The 12546-nt window shown below is 42.4% G+C and overlaps 1 protein-coding gene across 1 annotated transcript in view; it reads right to left on the bottom strand.

Moving 5' to 3' along the window:
• Positions 1-12546, bottom strand: part of tspan9a (tetraspanin 9a) — a gene marked incomplete at its 5' end in the record, with an annotated part of 73005 nt that overhangs the window by 11803 nt on the left and 48656 nt on the right. The window contains 2 exons of the mRNA XM_080028228.1: positions 7701-7775; positions 11124-11315. Of these exons, the coding sequence (XP_079884354.1) occupies positions 7701-7775; positions 11124-11315 (267 nt within the window). The remainder of the gene's footprint in view (positions 1-7700; positions 7776-11123; positions 11316-12546) is intronic.

Below are 12546 nucleotides of genomic sequence, written 5' to 3' on the forward strand. Positions count from 1 at the left end.
TAGATTATGCTTTGAATTAAGTGGCTCAGCAATTTAGCGTTGGGTAAGAAAAAAAAACTCAAATCGTTGTTTTCTGAAGCTGCAAGGCATGACAAAACTATTTGCTAAATTAAACATAAAAGTGAAGCAGATTTGCTCCTGATTAATTAAAGTTTCCCCGGCAATAAAATGCTTTAGTAATCATTACTCGCACAAAATCCATTTAAAACGGGCCCGGAAAACCTTGGAAATAAGATTAACTATAATTTCACAAATCATATTCTTTCTTTCTTTCTGCGGTCTGTATATAACTTTGCTGATGCATAAAGAGAGGAGCGTATCTGTGTGATGCACCTCAGGCTGTTGCGGGCGACACCGCCATTATCTGCCCTTGTGCAGAAAAATGAGATGCAGAGAAGCCTCATCAATCTCTGCCTCGTACTTTGTTTCAATCCTCTATCTTTTCCTCTCCATCTCGGCTGCGTGTGACGCCGCTCGCTCATTACTTACTCCTTTCGCTCACACAGTCACCAGAGAGCAGTGGGGTGGGGGCTCCCTACTACAATAAAATAAAAATAATCTTCTGAGTCTCCACAAAGTCTCTTCCCATCTCCCAATTTCATATGTGGAAGTATTTCTCACAGCCCGAAATGAAACTTAATGATCCAGATTTAGCGCTAACGAGAGGAAGACAAATGAAAAGAACAAGCAAGGATTTGATCATGCGGCACCCCCCGTGCCCCATTTTTCTCTTTGCAAAAAACGTAGCGGATTCAAACACGTCTTTGTTGAATTAGCCTATTTTCTCTGATAGGGAAAACCAACTTCTCGACTGAAGAAGCAATCTCATATTATCGTACTGGAAATTGTTCTCAAAGTACAGTCCAAAGCCATGTTTTTATATTTCATGTAGCCTAACTCCAGTTATGTTTTCTCTTAAAAGTTTTCAAGAGGGCTTCAATGCAAAAAAACTCTAGATTGGCAAATTGACAAAACCCGGGGACACAGCTCATAATTCTCATGACATACTGTGGGTAAGATTAAAGGTATAGTGTGTAACTTCTCTCACCCCAATCAGGAATTATGAGGAATTACAACAGGTTTTTTCTTCGCAGTGTGATCAATAACTGACCATTTGTATTCCCAAAGAGTGCGTAGCCATGCGCGTGGTGACTGTTTGAATTTTTTTTAAAGTTTGAAGGGTATGATGTTTTTGTTGGTGTTTGGACAATGAATGGACCTCTCAAATCCAATTTTCCTGTTACGTCCGCAAAGGTCACATCCGTTCCATGTTGATGACAAGCTCTGCCATTTAAATAACACGTCTAGAAATATGCAAGTTGTAGCCTACCCCCAGTGTTGACTCCCTTGTATGTCTTGGTCATTAGTTTCGCCACTGAGGACCACTGGCTAACAACTGGTGTCTCAGAAGGGCGGTTTGAGTAAACACCATAAAGAACTGCTTATTTACAGGAGCTGCTGTGATAGGCGTGTAGAAGAGCAATTAGTGTATTGGTGTGAGTTGTAGGCTATTCCCTTTTACCCAACTACAATTTATCACTTTGAGCAAATACAATCTTCAAACAATGTTACAGTGTTTTAATTCCAAATGGAACACAGTCTTAGCAGAACAATTTAACTGCTAGAAAAATCATCAGACTACGCAAGATGGCTTAGTAAACAACACATTACTCTGAAAAAAGAGCGAGCAAGATGAAAAAACAATCCATCTGGGAAATAAGACAAATGCATACACTGTAAACTATGTTAAAACATGGCCACATATAAATGAAAGCTTTTAGTAACATGCTGCCTTTCTGACACGAGAACTGAGCTAACCGCTATGCAGAATGGCTGCCATGGATAACTGAGGTGGAACAAAGACATTTGTCACAAAAAAAGTGTTAACATTAACTTCTCACTTATTTAATTTTTAAACATAAACCTACAACTAGAATCTAATTTAATTTAACCACAAACAAAACACCAACATGGTATCTCCTTTTTAGGTCGGTACTCGGTATAATATGCTAGCTTGTTAGCAACAAGTGAACTATTTACATGTCTAGCAGATACAGAACATCATATCATTCATTTGGAGTCTTGTTTCTAGCCATGTGCTGAACACAGGAACAATATCCACTCTCCTTTTAGCTTTAGTTTGGTCTCCAATTAGGCCTACTCAAAAGAAATATGCTGCCCTTTAGCTGCTAAAGGCTCATTTATTTTTCACCGGGGAGTTGCTAACTTTGTCCGTCTGCTACTTGGTGCTGGACAGGTGGTTAGGGTAGAACAAAATGAAAAGAAAAAACAATTAGCCCAAAGATTTGTAACGCAGAGCTGAGGTGAGGTGAACTGTAGAAGCAGGTGATGATTAATTCTAAAGTGGGTTTGTCAATATGAGCAACCCATTTAAGTAGTCATGTAATCTATTGTTGAAATAAACAAAATGTTGATTGTAGCCACTTTGAACACCACCTTGGTTAATTGCAGCCTTACTCCTTAAAATACTAGGGTAGATTCTTGACACATGCATTTCTAAGAACAACATCATAACTGTCTCTGGAAAAACAATGGATTGAAAAATCACATGTTTTGGTATGACACAATATTCTGACAAAAATGTTCTTACATTTAGGTCAAGTTACTTTGGTTACAGTCAAGATAGCGTACATTTTGATGAAATTGGAAAACGGTACCATCTTAATTTATACTCGCCAGCCTGTTCTTTAAAATGATATTCCTTGTTCTCATCTCACATTTAGTCTCTCAACAAGACTAATTTGACTTACTAATCAAGTACTAAGCAGCTGTGCCATTTAGAACAAATTGTCATATATATTACTGTTTCTTCAAGTAAAATAAAGAAGACTTTTTTTACTGTGTTGTCAGATCACAGAGACACTGTTGGTTCTTCTCCAGTCGGCTGTTAAACAGTAATAAAAGAGTGTTACCTCCAACCCTTTTTCACATCTACATTGTTAACATTCCCCTTTTCACATCTGCTTTGTTAACATTCACTATTTATTCAGAAGTGTTCAGCACTCTTAATACTCATTCTCTCAGGTCACATACTGTGTATACTGTCAGGGCACACTGGCTGTAATTGGCACATCTTTTGACTCTGGAGGGCCCCCTAAGAAGCAAAACTAACAATATTTTACAGTTGCACACACTCTATGGACAAGTGTGTAAGCTAACTGCGTGGAAAATGAAATAAATGATGAGCAGAGAAGCAGCATCCCCCGGCCAGAGGTCCCCAAACAGCACATCATTAAACAAGGATCCTTAATTCCCCTCGCTTTCTCCGCGAGCCCCGTGCTGGATAGCCCTGAGGCCGGGGGCACTCGACAGAGCGAGGCGAACACCCTCACTGCTTCTCTGTAATTGGACCGGGAAAAAGTCAAGCATGGCCAGGGATGAACATAATTCTGCCTGTACACAAATGGGACACGCGTCGTCCAGATATTGCGTCTGCATGCTGGTTTGTTGGGTTGTTAGTAAGATGAATCAGGGACGATGGCAGGGCCTTCTCAGCCTGTTTTTTTTATTTGACTAACCTTCTTTCTTTCCTTCCTTCCTTCCTTCCTCTATGACATAATTACCTTCCTCCTTTCTCTCGAAAACCAACAAAGACCTCAACAGACACCTCACCTCACTTTTTATCAGATTTTCAATCCTCCTTTTACACCATTTCAATATAGCTTTCTTTTTTCTTTTGATTTCTTTATTTACAAGGGACAGTGCACATTGATAAACATGAGTGCAAATGTTGCCAAGCAGGCACATTTTCACCTGTAGTCCCTGGCAGGTCTCACCTCTAACAACTTGCCACCTTCACAAATTCAAATTCCTTCCTTTCCCTCACTTTTCTTTATTTTCTCTGTCCACCTGCTTTCTCTCCATACCTTCCCCCCAATCTGCATTTTCTTTTTTAGTGCCTTAGTGCTTGCCAGGTTCTTTTCTCTCATTCCGAGCTAATAAACTTTCACTGGCGCTCAGCCCTGCGTGTTGGGTCAACGGAGGCACAATGAGGTCATGGCGTTAAAGACGGATGGCTGTAATCTGGTTTGTGGCCCAGCCATCTGCTGTAGTCAGCTGCTTGCTAACTGCGGGGCCAGTCTATTATAATGCGGCCTCTACATGGCATTTAATCAGAGAGCTTTAACACCACTGGGCTGTGGAGGGGGAAAATGGGGGTTCCTAACAGCACCTACAACATAAGCTATACCTGGGAGCAAGACCACTGGGGTGAGGAAATAGAGAGAGAAATTCCCCATTAAGAAGAAAGAGCACTACCTCTTAAGAAGGATTAAACTGGCGGGGAAGGCAGAAATAAGGGGGGTGGGGAGGGACTGGGTGACTAAACGAAAAGCAGTGAAAAAATATCTTCCTCCGGCAAAATCCAGAAACTACATTCTAATTTCTTCCCCGCATCCTCGTCGACAGCTCGTCGCCCGGAAGGATGGCAGGTTTTTTTCAAAGAGGCGTCGCTCGTGACTTAAAGATGACTTATTTGAACGACTAAAATATCTGTTTTACAGGCCTAGGTCGATACACATTTAAGAGCTGCCAACTACTGTGTGTCGCTCCAGACTTGTTAATAAATGCCTTGTGATTAGAAGATCAAATACGGAGAAGTGAATTAGTGATTCCTCTGATCGCTGCCTGCAGCAGAAGACGAGGAGAGCCTCACACGGCATACACGATCTCACAGGAGAGACAGCAAGCAAGAGGAAAACAACAGAGCAGCATCTGAAGGCCTTGTGTGATGCACAGAGGCGATTGACCTTAAAAATCCCCACATTCTCGGACATAAACTGCCATCTGACTGATAGCAGCAAACTATATTTCCTAACATTAGTCTGACGTCTTACTTGGAGGAAACCTAAAGATGTTATTTACAACAACATATTACTCGCCGCGATGGCCTTACAGACCAATAAAGGGAAATATATGTGCTAGCAATCAGCATTATCACGGTTTTACATCCCATTAGGTCTAGGCCAGAATACACACACACACACACACACACACACACACAGTCATTTTGGCACGTTGAGAACACACATAAAATACAGTTGCCTCATGTTAATGAGACAGTTCTCCCAGACTTTAACGACCAAACCCTTACTAATGCAGACCCATTCAATATCACGATGAACAAATCCTCTGCCTCATTTTTCCTGACTTCACAGGTGATCAGAAGACAAGAAACTCTCCATTAAAATTCCAATGGAGGGATCAGGGTTTGGATATTGTTTTTAAGCCGGTAATATTTTTGGAGATAAGGCGGCAGCAGCAGACATATTTACTCCTGACTGGATGTGCCTTTGGAGACCTGATCCGAATCTGAGGATGGATTGGTTGCTAAATGGATTTCTTTATCTGCCCCGACTGACTAGGTTTGAGCAATAACCTCAGAACAAAAGAGGGGAGAATTAGCCTGCCTCCCCAGGGCCATCGCAGGCAACATTGGAGACTTTGAATATACAGTATGTCACAAAAGTGAGTACACCCCTCACATTTCTGCACATATTTTATTATATCTTTTCATGGGACAACACTGAAGAAATGACACTTTGATATAATGTAAAGTAGTCAGTTTACAGCTTGTATAAGAGTGTAAATGTACTGTCCCATCAAAATAACTCGACACACAGACATTAATGTCTAAACTGAAGGCAACAAAAGTGAGTACACCCCTAAGTGAAAATGTCCAAATTGGGCCCAATTTGGACATTTTCACCTCTCCAGTGTCATGTGACTCGTTAGTGTTACAAGGTCTCAGGTGGGAGTGGGGAGCAGGTGTGTTAAATTTGGCGTTATTGCTCTCACTCTCTCATACTGGTCACTGGAAGTTCAACATGGCACCTCATGGCAAAGAACTCTCTGAGGATCTGAAAAAAAGAATTGTTGCTCTAAATAAAGATGGCCTAGGCTATAAGAAGATTGCCAACACTCTGAAACTGAGCTGCAGCACGGTGGCCAAAACCATACAGCGCTTTAAAAGGACAGGTTCCACTCAGAACATCCCTCGCCACGGTCGACCAAAGAAGTTGAGTGCACGTGATCAGCGTCATATCCAGAGGATGGCTTTGGAAAATAGACGCAAGAGTGCTGCCAGCATTGCTGCAGGGCTTGAAGGGGTGGGGGGTCAACCTGTCAGTGCTCAGACCATACGCCGCACTCTGCATCAAATTGGTCTGCATGGCTGTCATCCCAGAAAGAAGCCTCTTCTAAAGATGATGCACAAGAAAACCCGCAAACAGTTTGCAGAAGACAAGCAGACTAAGGACATGTATTACTGGAACCATGTCCTGTGGTCTGATGAGACCAAGATAAACTTATTTGGTTCAGATGGTGTTAAGCGTGTGTGGCGGCGACCAGGTGAGGAGTACAAAGACAAGTGTGTCTTGCCTACAGTCAAGCATGGTGGTGGGAGTGTCATGGTCTGGGGCTGCATGAGTGCTGCCGGCACTGGGGAGCTACACTTCATTGAGGGAACCATGAATGCCAACATGTATTGTGACATACTGAAGCAGAGCATGATCCCTTCCCTTCGTAAACTGGGTCGCAGGGCAGTATTCCAACATGATAACGACCCCAAGCACACCTCAAAGATGACCACTGCCTTGCTAAAGAAGCTGAGGGTAAAGGTTATGGACTGGCCAAGCATGTCTCCAGACCTAAACCCCATTGAGCATCTTTGGGGCATCCTCAAACGGAAGGTGGAGGAGCGCAAGGTCTCTAATATCCAACAGCTCCGTGATGTCGTCATAAATGAGTGGAAGAGGGTTCCAGTGGCAACCTGTGAAGTTCTGGTGAACTCCATGCCCAAGAGGGTTAAGGCAGTGCTGGAAAATAATGGTGGCCACACAAAATATTGACACTTTGGGCCCAATTTGGACATTTTCACTCAGGGGTGTACTCACTTTTGTTGCCTTAAGTTTAGACATTAATGGCTGTGTGTCGAGTTATTTTGAGGGGACAGTAAATTTACACTCTTATACAAGCTGTAAATAGACTTATTTACATTGTATCAAAGTGTCATTTCTTAAGTTTTGTCCAATGAAAAGATATAATAAAATATGTGCAGAAATGTGAGGGGTGTACTCACTTTTGTGACATACTGTATATAAATAGAGACGGATCTCTCAATGCCGTGTCCTTGAAAACAGATACAAGTCTCATTGCATTTAAGAAAACACAGAGAAGAATGCAGTCCCGTTTGTGGGTGTCTGTATAATCTCCAGAGCTTTACATAGAGTCATCCGTTGTCACCAGATAGACATACACCTGACTTGAGGGCCCCTGCTAGGGGTCATGGGAAATGTGCTTGGGGCCACTTACAGGGAGCCAACTGGTGGGGATTGGGCTACATTTAGTCACCTAACCTTTGACTACTGGGTTAATGGCCCCGTGTCTGAGTAGCAACCGAATATAAAAAAGAGGAAACTTAGTCTGACCCCCTAAGGGCGACTGGAACATAGATGTTTGTGTCACACTAACACCATTTGCAGCATTTTTCCAAGGCATTAACTTTCCAAGGCTAAAATCGTAATGCATGCCTCACACAGCCTTGACTTTGCGTGTGCACACAGTAGCCCGTGGTGACGCGTTAGACTGCATACGAAAAAAAATTATTGAATTAACTGAACAAATAACTTACATGAGCTTTAAAATTAAGACGCAACATGGTAGACGTGCAATTGACTTACCTTATCTGAGTACACAAAGAACAGGATGAGCAGTATCAGCTCTGCCAGGAGAATTATCAGCAGCACAATGAAGAACTGTCAAGAGAGAGAGAGAGAAAAGGGGAGGACAGAGCCTTGTTTTAAAAACTGCTGTGGCACTATTGTAAATCTACCTCGTCATGACGATGAAAACAGGCTGTATATTAAATCTGAGACTATAGGCCTCTCTCGCAGTGTTTTGTGTCTCCAAGGAAAAAAATAGGCTTTACATGGCCATAGATTACATACAAGACAGTTCTTATGCATTTTATAATAAGCTCTGCATCTGTGATTTGTGGTGCTTTTGGTGCCTTCAACCACACCACCTTACCCAACACCTTCTCGAACAGCAAATTCAATGACTTTTCAAGGACATTCCCAGCCCAAAATAAACAAATGCACTGTCAAGGCCATTGTTTTTTTTTCTTGTAAAAATCTACAACATTTCCAGGCTCTAAAGGCACCTGTGGGAACCCAGCTATGCCTTACTCCAACCACACATTTCTGTCCCGTGGGACCAGCAGCTCTCAAGCACTGGAACCTAACTTGTATAAAAATCGATGAGTATGATAATGAAACTGCAGCCAGCATGCCTTTAAGCTTTGCTCAGCAGAAAACAGCAGGAAAACAGCTAGCCTATAGCTATGTCCAAATGGAACAAAATCCAATTACTTAACAGAACCTCTAACGCTCACTAACTTGCACATAATGTATTGTTTGTTTAATCTGTATGAAAAACAAAAGTGTAAAAGTTGCAGTTTGTTTTATTGGGGGCTATTTGCTGGACTGAATTCTTTGTTGGTTGCCTGGCAACCTCACAGACAGAGACAACAAGACTCCGGGAAAAGACTACACTTGGCCAAGACATTTGCAGAGCACTTAAACAAACAAGATACAACAACTTAATTAGTGAGCTTTTTAGAGGTGCTGGTATGCAGATTTTGTTGCCTTTTTGGAAAGAGCCAAGCTAGCTGTTCCCTCCCCCCTTTCCTGTGTTGATGCTAAGCCAAGCTACTGACTAGTACTGCCAATAGCTTCATAGGCCTAATTAGCGTACAGACATGTGAGTGGTATCACTCTTCTCATCTAACTCGCAGAAAACAAATAAGTGTTTTTGGCAAAACTGAAGAAAGCAATCTAAGTTCTTCAGCAGTGTTTTGCAGCAACCCAGGTTTCTGAAACATGAAATAAAGCAACACACCAAGGAAGATAAATAGAGACGAAGTTGGGAGTGGGATAAACAAATTCTCCTTTTTTTCTCCCCCGTTTAAGTGCCGGAGGGCTTGTGAACGTATGAGTGGAGAGAAGGTGTTATATCTCCTTAGATGAATTTCCAGCCCAGCCTTGCATCTCATCCACTATTTACCTCTCCCTACTTGACTCCTCTTCATCTCAATATTTACCAAGCCTCGTCTGCACAGCATGGGAGGAGGCAAGCAGACCTAGATTTTATTTGAAAACCCCCATTATTTTACATCTCATTTGGAAGGAAAAGGGGGACGGGCCAATTATTTGTGTCAAGGACCAAATAGAACAGCTTTAGACATCTTGTTGAGTACGTGGGTTGCCAGTTTACTGTATCACTGTAGCGCCTTCACAGTTGGTTTGTCCCATATAATATTCCTGGTGCTGGAAGTTAAAGGAACAGCTTCTGTTGAATTGGTGGCACTCTGTGTGATGGCTCTGCGTGATAATATGTGAGCATGCATACACACACTTTGTGGGCGTATGTTTGCTCAATTGCTAGCAATTCACACATCTTTTTAAAAGGGTTGACATCTCAGTCGGATATTACAGCTTATTCTCTCCCACTTTGTTTTCCCTTTGTATGTGTCTCAGTAAACAATTTTTGGCAGCAAAAAAAAAGAAAAACTGAAAATTGACTACAAAGGAAGTCTAGGCTGTGAATATTTCTAGCCCAGAGAGAGTTGTCCACAGAGTAACTTCAGAGATATTATGTCAAGGTAAGACGTTCAGATATGAGAACCCCACTCTCATGTTTCCACGTTTTTCCACCTCACCCCACCCCACAACCCCTGGGTTTGCTGATCTGAACCAACAGGCTAAGAAAAAAACAACAACAGCAACTATAGCAGAAACCTAGTCTGCACCAAACCCAATTACCGTGGCCAAATATGAAATGCTGCTATACTCACAGATGTGGGAAAACCCCCTAATGAGACAGATTAGATCGAGAGGATTTTTCACTAAGTATCTCTCTTTTCTCAGTCCAGTCGTCTTCCTACACCCCCACTGCAATCTGCTGCCTTTCGTCTCTCTGATTCACAGGTGCAGGAAGCAATGTCGAACACTGAGGATTTTTCGTGAAGCTTTTGACTGATGCAAGAGCTTCAAGGGATTGAGCTGTTTGCCTGGCTAAGTACCTAAAGCCCCAACTCTCCACTTCTCATTTAAAGTTCCTATACATAAAAGTTTTTTTCAGTTTATTTTTTTCAAGCCAACGTTCATTCCAATGGTTCAACTTTTGTAATTAACTTGTGGCTGAGATAAAACACTTGCACAACTTTGGGAGGAGCCTTTTTGTAATGAATAATAGAACATTCTCAATTATTGAGCACAATAATATCAAGCGGCTGGAGTGTGCTGCCGTGCGCCTATAGTAATTCACCCACGGCGGTGACACAATAGGCGGCTACGTTTACAACTCTTTCACTTTTACTGTGACCAAAAAACCATTGGACATCACTTGAATGCGTTGGCGTTAATTCGCTGAATAGAAGAAAAAGCCGACTGCCCAGCCTTGGATTTATCTTTTGTGAGCCCCTGAGGTTTGACACAATGCAAGAACTCCTCCTGTCCTGTATATTTCTACCTCCTCTGCGTTCCCAGCTTGAAATCAATTAGGAGAACGCATATTGAGCACTCGCTGGCCCGTGACAGTGTGTGTAGGTGTACAGACACATACAGTACATGAGTGGCCGTCTCTCCACAAGACGGTTGCTCTAAATATTCGCTTAGGCGATATGGGGCAATGTGAGAAAACATATCCATATGATAATAATAATAATAATAATAATACATCACATTTATATAGAGGTTTTCCCAAAGCTCAAAGATGCTTCACAATAGCAGCTAAATCATACGAAACGAAAAAACAAAACAAAACAAACAAACAAAACAGAAAGTTTAAAGGTTAAAAGCAAGGGTGAAAAGTTGTGTTTTGAGGGCTGTTTTGAAGGATGAAAGAGTGTTGGCATTGCGGATGTGGTTGGGGGGGGGGGGGCATTCCAGAGGGATGGGGCGACATTATGAAAGAGTAGTGTGTGTGTGTGTGTGTGTGCATTTATGCTTGGGCAGTCTTCTACAGTATTGTGTCTTATTCTAAATGAGGCGTTATAGATACAGTAGGTAGCCCATATATATAGGTACTTAGATTGAACTCACGCTCAGAAGCAGGCACTTGTTCTCCTTGATGGCGCCCAGGCAACCCAGGAAGCCCGTTACCATGACGATGGCCCCGATGGCGATAACCATGTTGGCAGCCGACAGCGAGGGGAAAGAGGGCGAGAAGGTGGCGAAGCTGCCCTGAGACACCGACAGCCAGATGCCCACGCCCAGCAGCCCACAGCCACATAACTGCAAGGCAAGAAACAAAACAGAAGACAAGGTGAGAACACACAAGTGACAGTCTTTCACAGGGTTAGCTAGAGCAAATGATAAAGAACAAAGGTTCATTTCTCAGCTCCTCTTCCCCCACAGGCATATTTTGCTCACGGTGACAGATCCTGTGAACAGCATGTTGTAATATGTAAAAGGTATAAGCTCTGAGTGAAGAAAATTGAAATTGAAGAAATATGCCTAGTGCAACAAGCTCAATTTCCCTTTCGTCTGCCTGCCTGCTGAATTGCCTATCATCCATCACCAAAAAAATATAAAAAAATGCTAAAAATAACAAGAGGGCTTTTTTCCCCTAATTACAACTATGATAATCTTATAACAGCTCAGCAAGAGATTATAGCACAAATTGGACTTGGGTCGCCGTGGTTTTTGCATGTTTCGCTTGATTACATTAAATCCGTTTAAAAAAATGACAGCCAACAGTTACAATGGTATATTCCAAGCTTTTCGACAAGTAGCTGCTGCAGTGTTCTTAAACTTCACCTAGAGGGAGCAATTCCCCTCATTCCACTCTGCCACCCCGAGCTAGGCCCCTGCTGATGTGAGTGAGGTCTGCAGTGCGAGTCCAATAATGCACAAAAAATGGTTATGGAGGGCCCTGATTAGCAAAGTGGAGTGTCCTGCCAACTGATGTGTTGGTCCATCTATCAGAGATAAGAGGCATACAACATGCCCACCACTCTGTGAAATATAGGCTCAGGAAGTAAGTGCTGACATTTTTGCCAGCATCTAATAGAATGAAATACCCAAGGCAATCTTGCCAGTAAAAAAAAAAAAAAAAATCCCAAATGAGGTAAAATATGGAAAGGCACCATGGTAAATCATCGCACCGCCGCCCACTGCTACCCTTCAAGTCACACAGCTCCCTCGCTCTCCTTTCTCATCTTCGCACTGCTGCCTCTGGAACACTTGCCTGTCAGCAATATGTACAACAAACCTGCAGTGCATGCAAACAAACACACCACAAGGCAGGCACGCACACGCACACGCACACACACACACACACACACACACACACACACACACACACACACACACACACTCATCATCAGGTAGGAATAATGGATAAATCTTCGCTGTATCCTTTTTCCCTGTCAGAGCACAATAATGAATGCAGCCCACACAATGCTATAATTTTCTCAATCTAAAAACCGTTTAAATGCCAGACAAGCACAACTGGTGAATAAAC

Source organism: Ammodytes marinus, assembly GCF_949987685.1.
Source record: "Ammodytes marinus genome assembly, chromosome: 5".
Classification (NCBI taxonomy): Eukaryota; Metazoa; Chordata; class Actinopteri; order Uranoscopiformes; family Ammodytidae; genus Ammodytes; species Ammodytes marinus.